This window comes from Pholis gunnellus (assembly GCF_910591455.1).
Source record: "Pholis gunnellus genome assembly, chromosome: 4".
NCBI classification, from domain to species: Eukaryota; Metazoa; Chordata; class Actinopteri; order Perciformes; family Pholidae; genus Pholis; species Pholis gunnellus.
The window spans coordinates 5,994,071-6,015,729 of record NC_136530.1 but is presented as its reverse complement, the minus strand read 5'-3'; the positions used below and the strand labels follow the sequence as shown (position 1 = coordinate 6,015,729).

The window sequence follows — 21,659 nt, the reverse complement described above, 5'->3', positions numbered from 1 at the left end:
TATAAAGGCAGCAGGCACAGTTTACTAAACCTGCAGGTCTGTGCTGGGCACAAATACACCGACACTGGAACAATTAGAAGCAATTTATAAGAAACCTAGAATGGCACTTGGGAGAGAGCGGACCATGGTGTGTTCACATGCTCCTCGGATGGTCACATCTCCCGAGTTGAGAAGTCGTTCTTCTGATTTCTTTGTGTCCTTGAGCTTTAAGTGGAAATGTGGAAACAACATAAATGCTACGAAGACGATGTGTTGTATTTTAATTCTTAAACAACACGTTTGAAGTTGTTTCTACTTGAAGGGACATTCACATGAATTTTCCCCATTGGTAATTCATTTCTAAGATTATTCCGACACCACATGAATGCAGCACAAATGCCCTATCGCGCCGTGTTAATTAAAGTGAATCTTAATGTGTTTACCTGCGCTGAATCTTTTAGTGGTATGGAGTACTGGACCGTACCGGCCTGTTTTCAGCCCAGAATCAAGCATCATCGTGGCAAAAATGTTAAAAAATAAGACATTGTTTGAAAATACCAAGAATTATCCTTTGAAATCCTGACTGAATGTTGATTAAAGTCCACCTCATGAATTGATCTGACCTCATCCTGCCAACTGACACTTCCTGTCCATGAAAATCAATGTGGCCGTCTCCAGATGTCAGTGATTCCTTGTTGATGTAGCAGAATAGATAGTTGTGCTGTTATTATACATAACTAAATTGGACATACTGTAATCACTTTAATTACTTAATTAAAGCGGCACCGGGTTCACTTCTATTGTATTGGGGTGGAAGCAAAAATCTTTCAATCGTATCTTTCGATCTGGGCAATTAAAACCCAGATATTAGGATATTCATCTGCATGGCGAAATGAAACTAGAGGAAAGTTAGGAAATACGTTTATTTAGTATTTGTGTGAACTGACCCTTTAAATGTGATATCACATTGTTCTTCCTGTAAATAACTCTACTGCTCGCTCTGACGAGGGACTCAATGCGAGGTTGTTCCACATAATATATGTTTCCCCCCCCAAGCAGCTTTGAATATCACTGAAGACATTTATTGACGTCTTGTTGAATTTTTTTCACCAGGGTCCTCCAGGATCTCAGCCCTCCCCTCACACGCAGCCCCCCCCACACAACCCCAGTAATCCCATGATGGGACCTCACGGACAGGTAAGACGTAAACATTGACACTCTTTTCTCCGCTGCTGTGTGTTAGTTCCCTCTCTAAGCCCACTCACACTTTCTCACACTCACTCGTTCACTCGCTCACAACCACAACAGCATAAAACCAGCACGCAGGTCGCTTGTTGTGCTGGCACACAGGACATGGCAGCATCCACGATGGTGGGTTGGATGAATAATTTAGCTTGTGTTGGCCCCGCTGTAAGGAGCGGAGGTGCATCTGGAGGGCCTTCGCTCTCCCCCCAGCCCAGCACTCACCATCCCATAGTCCATCAATAGACCATTAATATTGCAGCACAGCCTGACACGGTGCAGCTCTCCGTGCACAAACCCACCACAACATGGTCAAAGGAGGAGCGGAGAGGAGGAGACGGTAGACAGGAAAGTGAAGGAGGAGGAAGGAGGGAAAGGGGGGTTAAAAAGAAAACAGTAGTAAGTCAGTCCTCGCCTCAAGGGCTAAGTGAGATTATATAATTCGTCCTCTGCCTGCCCCCAAACACACGCGCGCACACAACGACACACAAAAACATACAGCACATAATTACCATTGAGAGCCAGTCTCCTGTTGTATTTGTGTTGTCTGTGCTTATCTCTGTGTGAAAACGATGATGTGAACATTATTCTGCTCATGCTCCGTGACCAAAACACACAACTCTCACCCAATCGGCATTCAAATCTGCATGTTTCCCCTCCATACTAAAAGAGTTGGATTAATTCTTCTCATCTGACGCTGACATATGGCTCACTGGATGTTGGTATTTGTAGTTGCAGCAGCGTCCTCTCATAGGTAATTCTGAAAACCATCTGTCTGGGGTGCGTTACATTATTCACTAGTTGTGCGCTGGGCTGGCACTGTGTGTGTGTGTGTGTGTGTGTGTGTGTGTGTGTGTGTGTGTGTTTGTGTGTGTCTCGGCCAGCCTGCTCTTGTCCCCTCTCTGCTGAGGCATCTATATGAAATGGTGCATTCACTTTCTGTTATGAATCACACCCATCCCGACTGCATTATTGTAGCTCTGGTGTTTGGTGATACAGACACGGTGAGAGCAATGTCCGGCACAAGTGCAGCTGCACAAAACAGACAAAACATTAAGATGTAGAACACCTCTTCCTCTGCTCGTACGGCTTCATCCTCCCATCCAACGATGTCATGTTCTTTTCTGCTCCACCTCCTTCTCGGCCGTACTGTTCCTCCAGTCCAGGTTTCTGTCCCACATGTTGTCTCCCTCGCTCTTATCTTATCCTCCTTTACCTTTATCCTAATGGATTTTACCACCTGAGGTCTTACTTTACAAAACTTAATGACACGCCCCTCTTTCTTGGTGAAGGTAGCAGAGCTGCTACAGAACATTATTCTTCAACACAATAGCTCCCCCTGCTGACATGTAAAGATAACGCCGCCAAATTGTTCAGGTTTACTGAGCCTTTTGTGCATCGTTTCACTGCCTACGTGGGAGTGTTATTTAGGTTTGTCCGTCATTTGAGGTAATATTTGTTACTATCTTTATGTAGAAAGAAGAACAGATTTTCCTCGATGTATAAAGGGAGTTTATGTTTAATTAAAGCTGATTGTAAAGATATTATTATCATAATGTTGGGGTTATTAGTAGTCGGTAGAGATCTGCACTTAAAAACACAATTTTATTTTTTGACCCTTATTTAACCAGATAAAATCCATCGAGATAAAATCTCTATTGCGATGGAAATCTGGCCAAGAAGGCAGTAAAGTTAAACCTTGAGTTCACGTCATTTCATACATAGAATAAAACAAATTACAGAGTGAAAATGTCAGTCTACGCATCCACAGAAGAGGTTAAATAGACCCAGATAAAGTCAAACATACGGACACGGTTTGTTTGTGGTCAAAACTTCTGATAACTTTTGTTTAAAACTGGCTAGCAGACGATTCTAGAACCAAGTTCCACATTAAAATATTTTTTCCAGACTCAGTCTGCACAGGTTGAACCTTAAAGCCGAGTCATTTACTGGACCTAAGACAAACTTAGCACCTAATGTTCATGGGTAAACTTCCTATAAAGGCATTAAGATATATCAATGTTCCATTGATTTTTAGAACTTAAATTAGAAGCTAGATTTCATGCTAATCAATGAAATGTGTTTTTAGATTTGTTGGAATTGCACTTGAGTAAAACAAGGTCACGGACAAACTTATTCGTGATATCTTAAAGCCCATCTATCGAGAATTCTAACAAGCATTCCTCTCTTGCTCAACCTGAAATAAAGTAATTGTAATGTCCTCCTCACGTCTGTCCTGCAGCCATTCATGTCTCCACGGTACCCAGGCGGCCCACGGCCCGCCCTCCGTATGCCAAATCAGCCTCCTGGGAGCATCCCCGGGTCACAGCCTCTCCTACCAAACAGCCTGGACCCCACCAGACCTCAAGGTATTGACAAAGGCGTGGTGTTATTTCAGAGCGGCTGCGCTTTGCAGAGTAATCTCATATTGGCTTCTGAATTCAGAACCTCATTTATGGAATTGTTATTGATCCAAACGGCGCTGCCATTCTAACAAGCTGCACTCTTGTGTTTCACCACAGGACATCCAAACATGGGAGGTCCAATGAGAATGAATCCCCCGCGAGGCATGGGGGGCATGGGCCCACAGGTAGGCACCAGCGACATTACTCCATCACTCGTTTGGTATAAAACACAAAGGGTTGCGTTAATAAAGTCATGACAGTGGGTGGTGTCCTACAGCACCACCAGCCCACTGCACACCCACTCTGCAGCTGCCATACAGCCAGATTTGGTGCTTGGGACTGTCGGTTTATGAACAAACCCAATGTTTGGTTGCCCTTCATTAAAAGCTACCATAAAACGGCTATAATGTCAAACCAGCATCCTATAAACGGCATGCAGATAATCCATTCTTCTTTGCTGAAGAGACATTTTAGTTCTGCCAGCCTCGTAACTTTGCGTTTTAAATGTCAGAAGCGCTCAGATGATTAGCTTGGCCCTGACCAGAGCTCACCCACTGCCAGCGCCAGTTCTACATGTTAAATCCTACCTGCCGACTCCCACCTAGGAAGACCACCCCTGAGCGAGCAGCCACCAACACATTTTGACCAAAACAAAGAAACAATGTTGCCAACTTTGGTTTTCCTTTTATCACTTTAATTTCCGATGTGATCCCGTGTAAAACATAAGATGCTGTCCTTTTGAATTACTGTTACCAAACAGCTGCTTCATTCTGCAACCCAACCACCTCCCGCTCCAACATCACCTCACACAAAGACACACACACACACACACACACACTCTCTCCCCGTGCCCCTCGGCCCCTCTCTGTGCCACCCTGGCGCGGTGACTTTGGCAGTGAACGCACCAGCAGCTGGTGTGGCATCTGCTCGACAAGTGTAATCGTCTGCTGAACAAAACTCTTCCTCTGAGTGGAGCTGCTCTCTGGCCTTCCCCCCTACTCTCTCTCTCTCTCTCTCTCTCTCTCTCTCCCTCTCTCTGTCTCTGTCACACACACACACGCACAACTACACACATGTAGCGCGAGCCAAACTCGCCTGCCGGGCAGCCATGAAAACATACACGCAAACACACAGAGGGGAGCGTGGACACAGAGAGGAGGAGACACGCAACGTACAGATGGACACAAACACACTCACACACAGCTGTCCTCTTCTCACACACAGCCCGTACATCACATAATTAAAGACTAGTTAGGGGGAGACATGATGGTCGCTGACCTTCATTAGGATTCAAACCTTTAGACGGAGCAGGTGTGAGACGCCGTGCTGACTGTGTGCTCCTCTCTTTGTGCAGAACTACGGCGGAGGAATGAGGCCTCCTCCTAACTCCATGGGGCCAGGGATGCCGGGCATGAACATGTTAGTAGATTGGAAAATAACTTTTTAAATGTTTGTGAATTCTGCCGCCAATTACGGTCTCGTTTTTGTTTAACCGTTGTTGCCTGCAGTTAGGAGAACAGTGTTCTCGAGTATGGTACGACAGACTTGAACTTGCTGCAGCATTTGGCGTGTTTCTGCCCTTTTGGACTAATTTGTTCCCAGATCTCAGCATAACATAGGTGAGAAAAGATAATTACTATCACCAACATGTTGTGGAAATCTTACTTCCCCTGTAATACAAACGCCAGTAAGTGGAATTGACTGTATCACACCTCTGTAATTAGCAGAGGTGGATGAAGTCCAAAGATCTTTTACTTAACCAAAAGTAGCAACACCACCGAGTAGAAATACGCTGTCTTAAATAAAAGTCCTGCATCAATATATACTTAAAGTAAAATTATCATCATGCAAAATGGCCTATTTCGAAATAATGTATATTATTAATCAATAATAATAATGCATCATAATTATATTTTGTATAATTCATCTCTAAAGTAGCTAGTAACTGATGCTGTCAGATAAATGAAGTGGAGTAAAAGTACCATATTGTATCTGAAATGTAGTGGAGCATCGTGGAAATACTCGAGTAAAGTACCTCCAAATTGTACTTAAGTGCAGTACTTGAGTAAATGGACTTAGTTTTGTTCCACCACTGGAAATATATACATAGGATACATCACAATGTAAAAACCCTTCATTGACAGATAATATTTTCAGAAGGATATTACATTGGTGTTTGTGAATGAGTGCCTACTACAGTTAGGCTCGGTTACACCAATACAGATACATGTTTGAACCCAATCAAAATGACCACACATTAAAACTTCCTTAACATTAAGGAAGATCAAATTTAAACAGTTTTACTCTCAACCTATATTGAATTTAATTCTGTTGAACCAGAATTTAAACTATTTTAACCTACAATTGAGGAGGTTTAACGTTGAAAATGGCTAAAATAGATGAATTAAGCAAAATATTCAAGTTCCTCGGAGAAAGTTACGGCGCAGATTCAAACCAGATGAGTTTTTTGATACTGCAAGATAACGGTTCAGCGAGGAATCTGGTATCTCTTTTTTCCTTGCTGTGAAAAACGTTGCTGTTTTTATATTCTCTTATTTGGCCATATTGCTCCATTAATTCAGCCAACAATTTATTCTCAAAGGAGTCTAAATTAGAGATTCTCTTCAAAGCCATTATGAGTAATGTGCTAACTAACTGACTTTTTAAGCCAGCTAGCTAGAAAACAATGTAATGTTTTGTTAAGGAATCCTCCCTTTCTTTAATAGCATACATACTAAGTCTTAACAGCAGGCACATGTGTTCATGTATTCATTTTAAGTTGCGTAAGCAAGCATCACATTGATTAAACTCTATTTCCTCTGGGTTTAAACCTGGATTTACTAAACTTATTTTTAATTGTGCAACAGAGCTCTGCATCATTTTAAATCTGGATTCATTCATTGTAAACCAAGTTTTGTTAAACACTGATTAGAATCATTTTAGATTAACTTAATCCTTGCCGGTGCAACCCAGCCTTACAGAGCTATGTGCCACACTTTAAAATATGTGCTGCCATGATGCACCTACAAAAATCATCACACGTGGCATGATGCATGCAACTTTGCTGTGTGCCAGAAACCTTCTCTTAAATATCTTTCTCTCTGTCTGCGTCTCCAGGGGTCCTGGTGGAAGAGGTCCGTGGCCGAACCCCAACACCAACTCAGTGAGTCACACTCTCTTACATCTTCGTCTCCGACATGACTGAGTGTGTTTACAATAACTGTGTCTCGTGTTTTGTTTCACCTCGGGTCTATTCTCTCCACAGATAGCTTATTCATCTTCATCTCCAGGCAACTATGTGGTAAGTGTCCCGTCATGGACTCGTGTTCGACCACGGGCCATAAATTACCTGTCATGCGGTGATATCTAACAGGCATGCTGCCATCTAGATGCACTCAGAACTCATTTCTCTTTTGCTCTCGCTTCTTTCGCCCCTCAGGGCCCTCCAGGGGGAGGCGGCCCACCAGGAACTCCCATCATGCCAAGCCCCGGAGGTGAGTTATACGCTTCAGTTTCCCTTCTGGTTTCTACTTTTATCCAGCGTTCACCGAACAAGGCTTCTGTCTACGAAACATGAAACCATTTCTCTGTGAGATTCACCATCTCTCTTCGGGAGAGACAGGCAGTGATAGCCCCCTAAATACTTAAGGAATTAAATCTTTAGGAATCATTTTGTAAGTGTAAAATATTGCACTGAGCCTAATTTGGATATATCCGATGCGTGCATGACAACGATTTGGTCGGCTATCGCGTTTGTTATCAGTGCTTTCTAGTTGAGGCACATTCTGGAAATTATTCCAGTGTCGTTAGATGTGTTCTGTCATCGTGGAGACAGCTGAATAAAAGGGAAGCAGAGGCATGTCAGTCTGCAATCCAACGAGCGATCCGTCTCAGCTTTGACCCATCAATCTCGTGTCTCTGTGGAGGATTAGCGGAGAACAAAACACTGTGGGCTGATATCCTGTGGATGTTCCGTTTCTGCCGGCCTGTGGAGAGCTTCTTTTTGTGTCCACTATTTATTATTTATATACGTTCCTCTATTGTGATACGTTGCCGGGGCAACCTTTTTGCACAAAATGCTCCTGCTCACACGTACACCGGCAGGGGAAACATATTTCCACTGCAGTCGCCAAGACTGTACGCGCGCACACACACACACACACACACACACACACACACACACACACACACACACACACACACAAACCTCCCACAAAAATGCACACCTCCCACTCAGTAGTGCCCCCCTCCTCCAGTCACGACAGCACAAGCTAGATTCAGGGACACTAACAGGCAAGATCTCTCCACCACTTTGCACATACTGTATCCATCTCCTCCCCTATCTTTCAATCTGGTATTTCTTATTTTATTTTTCTTCCACTTTCTTGCAACTTTCTGCCTGTAATGTCAGATCAAGGTGACCTCATCCCTCTGAATCTTTCCAAGACACACAGACACACGAGGAGCGACACAGCATGCATTTGGGTGTCCATAAAATAACTCCTAATCTCCTGATTGTAGGAATAAGATTGAATTGGGTTCTTTTTTTTATTGTACATTGCAGTGTGCAGTGTCTAGATTGATTGACAGACTGATTCACTGACAATATGTGCTGGCACACTGTAACACACAGTAACACACTGGTGGTTGTCGTCCTGTACAGCTGAAGTAAGAACATGTCGGGGCTCTAGCTGACTGATTTGTACAAATGGCAGAATTAAAGTGAAACGTTGTCAAACACTGTGAAAGACAATGCCACTCCAGCCGTTTCTGTGCAGCTTAGCTCATTATTTTCCATTCATTAACCCATTTCATACCCCAAGCCCACCTTATTTTTTGACATTTTTTACAACAGTTGGATATAAGAACAGACAGAGGTAACAGTGCAACAGTCTCTGAGGAGCAAACTGCTTTACAGTATTCTGATTTGAAATATCATTGTTATCATAGATTCGACAAACTCAAGTGAAAACATCTACACGATGATGAACCCTATCGGCCCCGGTGGAAATAGACCTAATGTAAGTAATCTCATTTTGTTTGATTTTGAATTACAGTTAAATGTACAGTGTGTAGGATGTGGTGGAATTTGGCGGGGTGGTTGCAGATTGCGAAAACACAACGATTCTTAGTTTCAGGTGATTCTGTACTAATGAAAACATAGTTGTGAATGTTATATTCCATTTCTGCTAATAGAGCTCAACAGTGAGGTTCTGGAAGTGAAAATCCCCTTCATAATACTTATATATATATATATATATACGACATAATGGCGTAACCGTCCATGTTAGACTTACCTTGAGCCATGAGGTTGTGAAATGATGGTACATTCTCCTGCAGAAGACACACTATGATATCAACCGTGTTTTAAGAAAAACACGTTCTATTCGCAATGCCATGGAGATGTACTACACTACCCACAATCCTAAAGTGTAACAGCAATGTCCCTGATTGGTGGAGCTCGCTGTTACCATGGAAATGTTTACAGCACCCGTGGACGGCTAGTGAGGGTACGAGCTCGTACATGCTGCCCTGTGGTCTGCTCCCGGATCTCAAAGCATGACGGCTCGTTTGGAAACGTTCTCTTAAATTACAGAAATGTGTTTCTGACAACATTTCGGGCGAGACAAAAGCCAAGCAGTTACTGAATCTGTCCACATTTTTATAAAAACATTTAGATCAAATGTTTTTCGTGAGTTTCCAGAGGCAGCGAGGCTGCATATGCAATAGTTTATGGGATGAGTAGTTCCTTCACTCTTAAAGTAATCATAAACACAAGACTTGTACCTTTGCCTTTCCATTTTAAAATATTTTTTTTTTGCAGCGGATCAAATGTTTTAGGGTTACGATTCATCTCGAAGTTGGTTGGATAGTTCCATGCTTAAAACTTTTAATACAAGAATTTTCTGAAATGTCAATGGAGTGAATGAGTAGGCGGTCACTTTTGAGCTCTATAGATTACCGTAATTGCTACACACTGGCCCTTTAATGAATTTCACCCAAGATGTATTTGTCTAATCTCCTCCACTGCCATGCTCCCCAAGCAGGGAGAGAGCAAGGTAACTAACCTTCGTACATCTGCCTTTAGTTCCCAATGGGACCGGGTCCTGACGGGCCCATGGGTGGAATGGGTGCTATGGAGCAGCATCATATGAACGGATCACTAGGTGAGTAGACAAAACACGATGCACAGTGTATGCAGCATGTACTTGCTATAATGCTCCTGAGTATATCCAGTGAAACCTGTTACTCTCTGTGAACAAAGGCCTTTAGAAGTGAGAGTCTGCCCTCTCATGGCTGGTAGAGGAAGTGTTCTCCCTCCCCCTGCTATTGATCCCAGTTAAAACAGATTAGTGGGGCAGTGAGTAGGCCAATTGATCCTGCAGATGGGTGAGACGTGATCAGTGAAGCCAGTGAGTTGTTGCTCATCTGTGTCTGAAAGAAATAGCTTAATTAAAGGCCATTTCTTGTGAGAGGGCAGGTTGTTTCTACTTGCACTGGATATCCCGAACTCGTGTTGAATTAGCAGCAGGAACGCTGAGGATCACTTGACAGTTACCTCATAATGATTCAGGTTTCTCCTCTTTCCATTTCTGATTACAGGCTCTGGTGACATGGATGGGTTGCCAAAGGTAAGGCTGACTTGACTCTCTGTCTATCTGTCTGTCTATCAGAGGGCTGTGTTCTTACTGTTTCTTTTTCATCTGTGTTGCAGAATTCTCCCAACAACATGGCAGGCATGAACAATCCTCCCGGCACTCCGCGGGATGACGGCGAGATGGCAGGCAACTTTTTAAACCCATTCCAAAGTGAAAGTGTGAGTACAAACAGAGTCAACATACCTTTTAAGCTGGGAACAAACTGCAAGACTTTAGATAGTCCTATTCAATTGTAGTATGGCATAAAATCGGATATTTAAATAACTTAGATTACAGTCATACCTGCACAAATCTCCACTGGTAACCTGATCAAACAGCAGGATCATATTTGGATTTCGACAGTCACAAAAACTGAATATATCTAATACAATTGCTCCATCTGGTCTGAGACTCAATCGAAGGTTACTAAATTGAAATGCTGTGTGCTAATTGTCCAACGTGACTTGTGGCTAATAGTCACACTTCAGATTACTTCAGACTAATTCTTAAGAGCATTAGGGCCACGAAGAAGGGAAATAATGCTATTTTGCATTTCAAGTCAAAATGTTGCAGTTTGAGAAAGATGAAATGTTGAGAATAAAGTTAAAATACTATTCAAGAATATGGATAAAATCTTGAGAATAAACGTCAAACATACGAGAATACATCTTCTAACTAAACTACCGGAGTTAGTGCATACAGTCAAATTTCAATTTTATTCTTGACACTTCGACTTGTAAAATAAAATGCCTGGCCCTAATATTCTCTCGTAAGTTCTTGACTGTCTTAGCGGACTTCACACTAGAAAAAGACAAGTGTCACCACAGTGCAGACATGTGGTAGAGCTCAGATGCTGTGGCTTCTTGTGGAGCTCTCAGCTCAGTCCATGCTTCACCAACACATCAGATGTCCTCACTGCGGTACATTTCTGTAAAAGCTTTCCCTTCTTATTATTCGCCGCACAACAATGCTAACAAACCACAAAATATGAGCCTGTCTTTTTTTGTCTTACTATAGAGTCTTATTTCTGAGTTAGCCTGAGGGTAGGTCAGTTGGTGGCACTGTCAAACTTGCGATAGACTAAATCTAAAAGAAAAAAATCACTCCAGACTAGTCTAAAATATCTTTGTGAAACCGGCCCCGGGTCTATATCGACCTTAAAACCAGTCCCCGTGGCTAAATGGAGCCGAATAATCGATCCTTTATGTTGTGCTCAGTTTTCCCAGCTTTACCCAACACACACAAAAACACAGCATGCACAAACACAAGCATGGGAAAGAACCACATCATATGCTTTCTCTGATGCATGGAGAGATTGTCATATCGTGATAATGAGACTGACGTTTTGCTACAGTATCTTCACTGTGTTCTGAAATTCCCTAACACCTTCTCCTTGGGCTGGACTCTGCTTTGCTTGCTGCTGGTCTACTGACTTAGAGAGGGTTAATGGTTATGTGTAATGCTGCAAGAGGCCGGAGAACTGGACATGGCATTTAGTTTAGTTAGTTGAATTGCTTTCATCTTGAACTGGGTAGTATATTAAGTTTAATATAGATTTGGCTTATCTTTTCTCCCCTCCCTCTCTTTTTCTCTCTTTACAGTATTCACCCAACATGACGATGAGTGTGTGATTTCTTCTTTTTTTTTTGATTTTATTTTATCTTTTATTTTATTTCTTTTTCATCTCCCCTTATCCCAATCTCCCTCTCCCATCCACCCCGGTGCGTCTTGCATTACCCTCCTCTCCCCCTTCCTTCCTCCTCCTCCTCCTCCTCGTGGACGGTGTGCTGTGCCACACAGCCCCATGGGATGCACCTGGAAAGCAGGACTCCCCTCAAGGCCCCTCATCCCAACGCCTGTAAAATGGGTTTAAGAACATGAAAAGGCCTCCAAGCAACAGGAAGGGTCTCTTCGCAGCTTCTTCTTCGCCTGCCGGGCCTCGACACGGGCCCTCGGACAGTAAGAGCCCGAAACTGCTCCAAGCCTGTCTCTCCCAAACCCAAAACCTGCCCTCATGGGGGGCATTCAAGCCCAAACAAGATGCCGCGCTGCATCTACCACCACTCCATCATATCACGCTGATCATAACTTATGAGGGCACGCAGTTGTTGACTGACAGGGGCCGAATACCCTCATTCAAAAACTCCTGTGTCAGGAATGATTTAAAAAAATAAAAATAAAAAAAAGAACTCATAATGTTATTCTAGGGCAAGAATTAAATGTTTGTATTTTTTGTTGTTGATGGTAATATTATTGTTATAATTTTCATAATTGATATTATTCTACTAATGTAGTTATGATTTCCTGTAAAGGGCACATTTTTATCTCAGCAGCAGCATCAACAATGACGGAATAAGCACACACTCGAAAAAAATGCACAATCATTTTCTGTTTACATGATTTTAGGTTATTTGTTTGTCTTGTTTTTTTCTGTGTCACAGTCTTTCTCACGTCACATACCTCTCCTTAAAACTTCTTCTGGGCTCGTAGCTTGAGTCTTTGCCATCTTAATGTTTGTAGCCCCATCCGTGTACGTGTTCAAAGTATCATTGATCGGGATAATTAACTGTCTCATCCAATAGTTTACTATCTCGGCTAAAACTATCCATACAGTTAAAGCAGAGGCTTCCTCAGAGCGCTGCTGTTTTCTGGTACAAAGTGTCTGCTCATGCTCATGCTCATGATCCTATGTCTAGCTATCTTGTCTTAATAAGCACCCCTTCTCACAGTCTTCTATGTTTTGCTGCATGGGAATTGCTCTGAGGTGCCAGTTTTCATTCAGTAACAGGCAGAGCAAGAGAGCATCTCTTCTATGGATTTGGTCTTGTCTGTAAATACAACATATTTAGCTTGTATTGTGGTTGTTTTATTATTTGTTATTTACAAGTTGTCTGTGGTTCCTACCCTTCCATCACCTTGTTTTGATTTCAACCTCACTGTGGACTCCAAGTGGCACTGTTTTCCTCCCAGGGTTCATTCTGGTCTCTCGCCAATGTCTCCTGTTTTTGGGGGACACAAAGATACACTCACGAAGCCGGCTTTCTTGCTTGGAGTTTGGGGTGAACTCACAGATCCTGTATGATCCACTTTCTTAACCCAGACACGACGGGCTAAATAACTGGCTCCCAATCGACCAGTGCCCTCAGCGAGCCCCAATGCGTACGGGATAATGGATCCAGAGTATTGGGAGGACGTAGCAGCGCTGACGATGGGAGCAGAGTGATGCACCTTGGGGTTAACCGACCATGCAGCCACATCGGTCTAAAGACGAGGAACAATACCGGGACACTTTTGTAATGGATTTATTTCCATTATTTGTGGATTGTTTTCAGCAGATTATTTTTATTTGAAGTGTATTCAACTGAGAAAATGAAAGCCCGTAGAATCTGCACACAAAGAAAAGCATAGTTACATATTACGCTATTTAATTTGTTTCTTTCTGTATGTTATGTGCCCTTGGCCTGATCAACTCTGTCACTGCTTTCAAAGGGATAGATTATCTCTCACGGCGTCACACTGCAGCAACTTGCGTCATGGCTGTGTTCAAACCAACAATAACTAAACAACCATTGTAGCCTCTATGGGTGATGGTGACGTACTCATCAATTTTCTGATATCAATGTGAACAGATTGTACCCAGAGTTCAACAGGGACAGCTCCAGGATTTGGCTATCGGTGGCCTGGGAAACACTCTCCATGTGTAGTGACACACACCTCCCTTCTTTCCTCCAGTCCCATCCCTCACCTCCCCCCAAAAAAACATCTCCCCTCCCTTCTCTTTAATTTCCTTTTTTGTAAATACTGTATAATGCATTTTGATATCATTGACATGTTTTGATATGTCAGTCACTACCAATGAATACAGCTGAAAGTAAATTATAAATAAAACTGTCCATGTTTTTTTCATAGAGAAAGGATGCGCTGACTATTTGGCTCATGTGGCTAAATTTCCATAAAAATGTATAGAATACAGTAACACAATAAATGCAGACTGTATGCTGAAGACTTGTATGGTGGGGAGGATAGGACAGAGAGAGGACAGGACAGAGAGAAGCAGACAAGCTGTGGCGTCCTCACTCTGCCCTCGTCTCCTTATGTTTCAGTTGAATGTTACTATTGGCTTTGAATAATCATTTGAATCATTTTTCCAAAGGGCATCTTCTCACAAAAAAAAAACATGTGACCTCTTATTGCAGTTTTTAATATGAAGGATTTTTATCAATTTAAGAAAACTTTTAAAAAGGTAAAAATACTTAAGAGAACCTCATTTTAAATTAAGACTAGATCAAAAAGTAACTGTGTCCTTTGCTATTCGCTCCTGTTATAGCGTTGTATAGATCGAAGCTCTCTCACTGATCCTCTCTCAGTCCTCTGTGTATATCGATCGTTGGCCATCTCTGTACTTCTATTGTGATGTATAATACTGTACCATTAGGAAGAGTTGCTGGTTGGGCGGGTGGTTATGTTGAGTCGGGGAGGGGTGGGGGATTCAAGGGAAGGGGATATAAATGATTCTTCTGTACCATTCATGGTCCTTTCTGATGACACGGCAGTATTCAATATGAAGCAGTCTGTCTCTTGGGTTTGCTTTGTATTTTCATGGTAGGATAGTTCAGAAATCTTGTCTTAGGGACTTAGGTGTCTTGTGTAGGTAATAAAGATGTTCTTTGTATGTTTCTTTATATTGTAAAGTTTCTTTAGACTGAAAGAAAAACAGATCATTTGCTTATCAAAAAAGAAACAATGCATCAATAATAAATGTCATTTGATTTTTCCTTGCTGTTTGAATCTCTTCCTCTCAGTTATTATGTAGCTTTTAACCATTTTGCAGTACAAAAAGAGAAGTTTTATATAAACTGTAGGAAAAGATCACTCAAACATTTTAAAATTGTAATATGTTAATATTAAAAACACCCTTGTCAAAATTTGGAAAGTTAAATAACTTGCTATGTTTTTATTTTTCATTAGTTAGGATGAAATCAAATCAAATTACTTTTGAAAATTACTTTTAACTTAAAAGGACTTCAAAATGGTTATAAAAGTTCTTTTAACAGCTCTATAATATGCTCTTTTTTGCCTTAACCTGTGCACACACCTCTCATAAAGATTGATGCTTTTGAAATTTGCACACAACACATTACGGCTCCAATTAAGCAAGAAACCAGAGAATTATAAAGTCCTGTTTTGTACATCCAGGAGCTACAATAATACCATTTTTGTGGGATAACAGCAATTGAGTGCTTCTTAAAATAATTTGGCGAATGGTGCTACTTACATACTTATTAGAAATATATGTTTGTACTATTTCTGAATTATAAATAGCACTCATGAATCGGCATCGGATATAGTCACACTCAGTCAAATAAGCCTACATTTTTAATTATATGCTTTTTATTTAAGATTAGTACAAAAGTGGACACATTTTTCGTGTTTATGCATGAAAAGTACAGGAGCTCAAGGTTAACAGGAAGCAGTTTGTTGTGATAAACTGCGGCGAAGTCAGTTTGATGTTGTATTCAGCAGCACATACGGGTCCCACGGGTCTCGGGTTACCAAACAGCAAACTGACTTCATCATTATAAAGTGGAGGAGAGCTATTGACCAGGACCAAAACAAGGCTCTGCATAGACAGTGCTTGAAGGTAAGGTGTAGTTTACTATGGTTAAAGGGGTTCATCACATATGACTTAAGCAGGGGTTCGTTGCAAGACAAGATCAAATCAGTCACTTAATGTCTACCAACATTAGCTAGCTATGCTACATAGCAATAGCAAACTAGCATTAGCTGTAATCTAGCTATGCTCCACAGCTAGCGAGATTACGGCTAATGCTAGTTTGCTATTGTCAATTTCCTCGGCTACTGTATGTTAGCATTAGCATGCTAGCCGCTTGAAGAGATAGCTGAAGGATATAAATTGTTTAGAAACTTCTGGAAACGTGTGGCTAGCTTGGCTACTGCTAATTAAAATATAACGTTACTGTTGTAGCAAAACAGTAAACAGGTGAGTTTAAATTATGACTTTGTTGAAAATGAGTTATGAATGATTAGCTAGCGACTCATTACTGGATGATTTTGGCAGTCGTTTTATTGTAAACCTTAAACATTTAACCTTAAACGCTATGGCTCACTGATGCAGCTAATATACCAGCAGTTTAATCTTTTACGGTTTTGGGGACAAACAGTTAAGAAGTCAATAAAGTTGTGTTTTTAATTGTTAACCTCCTTCCTCATAGTATTCTACGAATGACTGAAAAAGAAGAGATCATGGACGCCTGTGACAGCCACGCCAGTGCGCCGTCAGTGAAGAAGAATGGACGACCCTCGTTGCTGGACAGCGGAGAGGACTTTGAGGTTTTAGATGAAGAAGACATTGACGACGACCCTCCTCCTCCTCTGGAAGATGCCGGAGGTGGGAAGGGGAAAACCATGGACGAGTCCGAAAAGACAAATGCAGACTCTTCAGACCCTCCAGGTCCAGTGGAAGAATGGATGGATGTTTTAGGTATGTGACAAAAAGCCCCATTGTAACATGTCAGATAGCAGCAGAATATATTCCTGTAGAAGTTGTTTAAGTAGGTTATAAATTAACATTGATGGCCAGCCCCCCCCCTCTGCAACACAGAGTGTTTGTGGTTCCTCCACAATGGCAGCGATCAATACTGTAACTGACCGGAACTAACGTGACTGTTTGTCTCCAGGTAATGACCAGCTGAAGAAAAAAGTCCTGGAGGCAGGGGAAGGGCGAGACAGTCGGCCACAGAAAGGACAGAATGTAAAGATCAATCTTAAAACGTACCTGAAGGACGGGACACTCGTAGAGGAGCAGCCTGACCTCTCTTTCACTCTCGGAGATGGAGATGTCATCCAGGTAATAACTGACAATTTGACATACTTTTCATCCTAATGACAGCAGTTAGTGTTGCGTTGTACATGTCATATCTCACTGGATGAGATGTTTTTCCTTTCAGGCTCTGGATCTAACAGTGCAACTCATGGAGATGGGAGAGAAGGCCCTCGTCCAGGTCGATGCAAAATATGCATATGGTGTCCGTGGGAGGTAGGGACATGCTTGAATCTCACTGCTAAGGGCTTTATAAACTTAATACAATCCTACTAAAGCTTATGTATATTCCCTTTTGTTTAATTTGAACAAAACAGCGTAACTTTACTTATTCTACAAGCTCTGTTCTTACATGTTCTGAACCCTACTGTGACGACACACTTACATTGGGAATTGTGTAATCTAGTGATTGATTTCTCTTATTTCCTTAACTCCTGACTGTGTTTCTTCATAATTCCAGTCTTGAGCCTGAGGTTCCCCCCGACTCTGAACTATCCCTAGAAGTGGAACTGCTGAAAGCTACTGATGCTCCAGACGTGGAACTGCTGCCCCCTGCAGAAAAGATCGCCCTGGCCAGCCATAAGAGAGAGAGGGGCAACGTTCATTATCAGCGTGGGGACTACGCGTTTGCAGTGAATTCCTACAGCATTGCCCTGCAGATAACAGAGTCTAGTTCTAAAGGTGAGATGCCGGCCAGTGAGTCGAAACTCACTTTCACTTTGTGCTTAGAGGGTAAAGGAGGCACTAACAATTGTAGAAGGAACACAACCCTGTTGTACAATGACAATAAATGAACCTTAGAATTTTTCGAATTTTCCCGAAAACAAGAGGGAGCTTTTCCTCAACATGTGTAAAAATAATGTGGCCCGCCTTAGAGGATGATAGGGAATAGAGTTAACCAATGTTCAGTCATTTCAATGATGCACTGATGGACAGGACACTTTTTTTACTATGTTTTAAGTCTTTGTTTATGTTTCTTTTGGTGCAGTTGACATTACTCCTGAGGAGGAAAATGAGCTGATGGGTGTAAGAGTGAAGTGTTTAAACAACATGGCTGCTTCTCAGCTGAAACTGGACCACTATGATGCCGCACTCAAATCTTGTGTGTCAGCACTGGAACACCAGCCAGACAACATAAAAGCACTTTTCCGCATGGGCAAGGTACACACTCTTTTTCTTTACTTTCTCTGTTTGTCTGTGATGGATTGTTTACTGAAACGTATGTGTTTTCACTCAAGGTACTAGCCTTGCAAGGGGAATATTCAGAAGCCATTCAAACTTTGAGGAAGGCGCTGAAGTTGGAACCAAGCAACAAGGTACTTTTTAGCTTCTTCATTTTATCTTTTAGTACAAAGAAATTGCAGTTTCTTCTTATGACCAGTAGATGGCGTCATTGGGTAGTTTATCAAATCACTTAATTTGTAGTGCAAGGTCAGGTGGACTGCTGATTCATCATTTCAGAGGATCTGTTTTCATGGTGATGCTGTAAATAGGGTTACCCTTCACCCAAGCCGTATCTAATACCTAGCCACTGTTCCCGTTCTTCTGCCTGTACAGTCGGGTATATGTGGTTCCTTGGCTACACAAGGCCATTGACAGAACTCTGCTCAGTGCGTGGGCTTCTTGGATTCGCTGTGAGTTGCAGCAGCATGGTAGTCGTGCCCAGAATCCCCCACTTGAGTCCTACACCAATCTGTCAAACAGCACATGGCCTGGCCCCCACTAAAGCTTTTCCTCCGGCATGTGCATGTTTAAATGTAACGTACTATAACGTTTTGCTATAGTTCACCTTAGGTGGATCGCTCTTTTAATGGGCCTTTGTGTAGAAGGCAATCTTTTTTTACCGGAAATAATAACCATGCATGCTGTAGATTGGCTGCACTTTCAGGCCCTTTTTTGCATATGTGTCAATACATGGCTGTTAACAGCGTGTGTGTTGGCAATGATGTCTCTGTGTCAACACACAATTTTATACTGGTGAGAGATTAGCTGTTTGAATGTCAACATAGTCTTCCCTCTTAGTGCTTTAATAATGAAAAGACTCCCTAAATAACCTCATGTTCTAACAGCAAGAACAGTGGGTGTGCTTCAGTGACAATACCAGAACGCTCCCATTATAATCAATGAGGCGTCTTAAAGAGAAGCAGGCGTCATGGAGTGAGAGGATGACGCTCTTTCTCTCTCTTCTTCAAGCTTTGACCAACATGCTGTCTGCATTTTTACACTGGTTCTTGCTGTTCACGCCCTCCTCCTTCAACTCAAATTTGATGTGAAGAGATTTCTTTTCTTTTTTTTCTGTTGTTTACTTTTTGACGTGACAAACGGGCTCGGCAGTTCCAGTTGAGACAGCCTCAGACAGGATGTTACTTGTTTGTTCAGCCTGTTTAATCCTTGCCCTGGGGACAAGTCAGTGTCATTGTTGTCATTTTGCTGGCTAGCTGATTGCACAATAGTGTTGCCAACTGCTCAAACAATGTTCTGTAAATGTATCTGCTCACTCTTGGATAGGAACAGACAAATTGTCAGGACAGACACTCGGCTCGACTGCGCGCTCCCCACAAATGTCTTTGGTTTTATATTTTTGGTCATTTGTGAATACATACAGTAAAGCAGCAGCTAAAGTAGATGTACTGTACTTGACCAACGTTTGTTGGTAATAGAGGTGCACTTCTTACCTTTTAAAACAAGGAAAGTGATTGGAATATACTTTACTCAGGCTATGAATCATGCTGAGGAGAGTTTATTGTTTATTATTCAGTCAATGATAGAACACTTCTTGATCAATAAGACCAAATGTTGTAGGTCGATACTTCAAGTATTCTGTTGCTACACAGTCATATGGAGACCTAGGAGGCAGTTTGGCCTTGTGTGTAAACTCATACTTTTGCTCCTGTGCTTCCTCACCACTGTTTTGGAGGAAGGCAATAAAGGGAGTGACGGGCTAACTGGCCATAAAAGTGTAGCATGTTGGCAGTTGTGTCTGATATCAGGCAGAAGTAATACCAAATAGAATAGCAACCCCAAAGCAGTCCACTGTGGGAAGACTGTCCTCAAATATTCCTATGAAGTGAGCATTGCTTTAAACTCGGATCGTGCTCCATCAGTTTCTCTGAAACGCATTTACAAAGCACAAACATTTCAGTTGTTTCTGAAAAGCATTGATTTTCTGAGTCACTCGCCAGCTTTAAGAGCATTGAAGTGACTCAGATCGGAGACAATGTGGGAACAATAATTAAACTCGCATCCTGGAATTGTGTGTACATGTGGGCTAAACGGCAGGCCACGTTTGTGACGCAAGCCGGGGATTTCTTGTAAGATGATAAAAAGCGGCACAAATATATATGTTTTCCCAGCATTTATTAATGCAGCTGTTTAATCGGGGCTTCATCCATCCATCGTGATCAATGATTCTCCCTTTGTGTCTGTTGATGTAAGCGTATTGTGATCCTCCTGACGCATTCCCAAATCAGTCTTTGGTGGTTATACAGTACTTTGTCCCCCTCATGAGAGGATAGCTGCGTTGGTAGTAGAGTAGAGAGGGGATTTGGAGGTTTGGGTGTGAAACTGAAGCCTGCAACACCTTTTATTTGTTTTGTCTCTTCTGTATAGACCATCCACGCAGAGCTCTCCAAGCTGGTGAAGAAGAACTCTGAGCAGAGAGGAGCGGAGCAGGCCATGTATAAGAAGATGCTGGGTAACCCCGGTGGTGGCGGTGGCGGTGGCAGCAGCGGTTCTCAGAAACACCGGGCCAAGTCTACGTGGGTGAGAGTCGCTCCCCGAGGAAACGGGTTTGGGGTTTGAATAAAACTTGAATTTCTGTTCATCGTCACATGATGCTCATGCACTTACATTCTTTTTTTTTTTATTTTAAGTGATATGTATGTAATCATCAAGGGAGCCTTTGTGTGATAATGAACAAGGAGCATCAGTTATATATGAATATTTTAAGTCAGATGAATGTGTTTCGTAGAGCTTTTGACGTCGTGATAATCTGCAACCTACTTAACATCCCTTCTCTTCTTCCTTTTTATTTCCTCAGGGTCTCAGCTGGAAATGGCTGTTCGGTGCCACTGCGGTAGCCATTGGAGGTGTAGCATTATCCGTTGTCATAGCTGCTAGAAATTGAACCAAGCCTGTGACGAGCTTGACCAAACCTCTGTAATGTGAGCCTGAACACAGAAGCACATGTGGCAGTGCCTTTTGACCTCTGGGGGGGGGGGGGGGGGGGGGGGGGGGTTGATCCGTTGCGGCGTCCCTGTCACTCACCTTTCTCTGCTATGTTTGAGAACTATATTTGACAAATAATAAAACATTAATATTTGCATACAGGAGCTGTATCGCCAACATTATAAATGTGTAGCTTTATGCATATCCGTCATGTTGCCAGACACTGCTTTCCTTTGCTGCCATTGTTTTAGTCTTTTGGTAAAGTTTAAATTTATTTGAAATGTAAAATAATTTAGCATAGATTCAGATAAGAGCTATTTACGTTTATTTTTCCCATTTAAGAATAGCTATTGTGATATGGTCCTTTAGTTATGCTATAGTTTTAAA

General features: G+C 42.1%; 2 protein-coding genes across 6 annotated transcripts in view; both read left to right on the top strand.

Annotated features, from left to right (window-relative positions):
- ssbp4 (single stranded DNA binding protein 4) overlaps nt 1–14,704 on the top strand; it is an 85,550-nt gene extending 70,846 nt beyond the window's left edge. For 3 of the 5 annotated variants that reach the window (XM_079158306.1, XM_079158309.1, XM_079158308.1), the window contains 12 exons: nt 1,093–1,176; nt 3,464–3,590; nt 3,744–3,811; nt 4,981–5,045; nt 6,744–6,789; nt 6,892–6,927; nt 7,066–7,120; nt 8,577–8,647; nt 9,715–9,793; nt 10,230–10,258; nt 10,342–10,443; nt 12,065–14,704. In XM_079158306.1, coding sequence (XP_079014432.1) covers nt 1,093–1,176; nt 3,464–3,590; nt 3,744–3,811; nt 4,981–5,045; nt 6,744–6,789; nt 6,892–6,927; nt 7,066–7,120; nt 8,577–8,647; nt 9,715–9,793; nt 10,230–10,258; nt 10,342–10,443; nt 12,065–12,145 — 843 coding nt within the window. In that variant the 3' untranslated portion in view covers nt 12,146–14,704. Of the gene's footprint in view, nt 1–1,092; nt 1,177–3,463; nt 3,591–3,743; nt 3,812–4,980; nt 5,046–6,743; nt 6,790–6,891; nt 6,928–7,065; nt 7,121–8,576; nt 8,648–9,714; nt 9,794–10,229; nt 10,259–10,341; nt 10,444–11,865; nt 12,034–12,064 lie in introns of those variants that run through there. The other 2 variants (XM_079158310.1, XM_079158307.1) reach the window with 2 other exon arrangements.
- A 1,105-nt stretch (nt 14,705–15,809) lies between these two features.
- fkbp8 (FKBP prolyl isomerase 8) lies at nt 15,810–21,305 on the top strand. The gene is made up of 9 exons (XM_079158072.1): nt 15,810–15,905; nt 16,498–16,766; nt 16,963–17,132; nt 17,233–17,321; nt 17,566–17,786; nt 18,094–18,266; nt 18,344–18,421; nt 20,715–20,867; nt 21,145–21,305. The coding sequence occupies exons 2-9, from the start codon at nt 16,508–16,510 to the stop codon at nt 21,229–21,231; spliced, it is 1,230 nt and encodes a 409-aa protein (XP_079014198.1). The 5' UTR covers nt 15,810–15,905; nt 16,498–16,507; the 3' UTR covers nt 21,232–21,305.
- Nucleotides 21,306–21,659: the final 354 nt, after the last annotated feature.

Coding starts and splice junctions, on each gene's coding strand:
- fkbp8 (XM_079158072.1), top strand. CDS start 16,508: ATGACTGAAAAAGAAGAGATCATGGACGCCTGTGACAGCCACGCCAGT. Junction 17,787..18,093: donor AACAGAGTCTAGTTCTAAAG/GTGAGATGCCGG, acceptor CTTTTGGTGCAG/TTGACATTACTCCTGAGGAG. Junction 18,267..18,343: donor CACTTTTCCGCATGGGCAAG/GTACACACTCTT, acceptor TTTTCACTCAAG/GTACTAGCCTTGCAAGGGGA.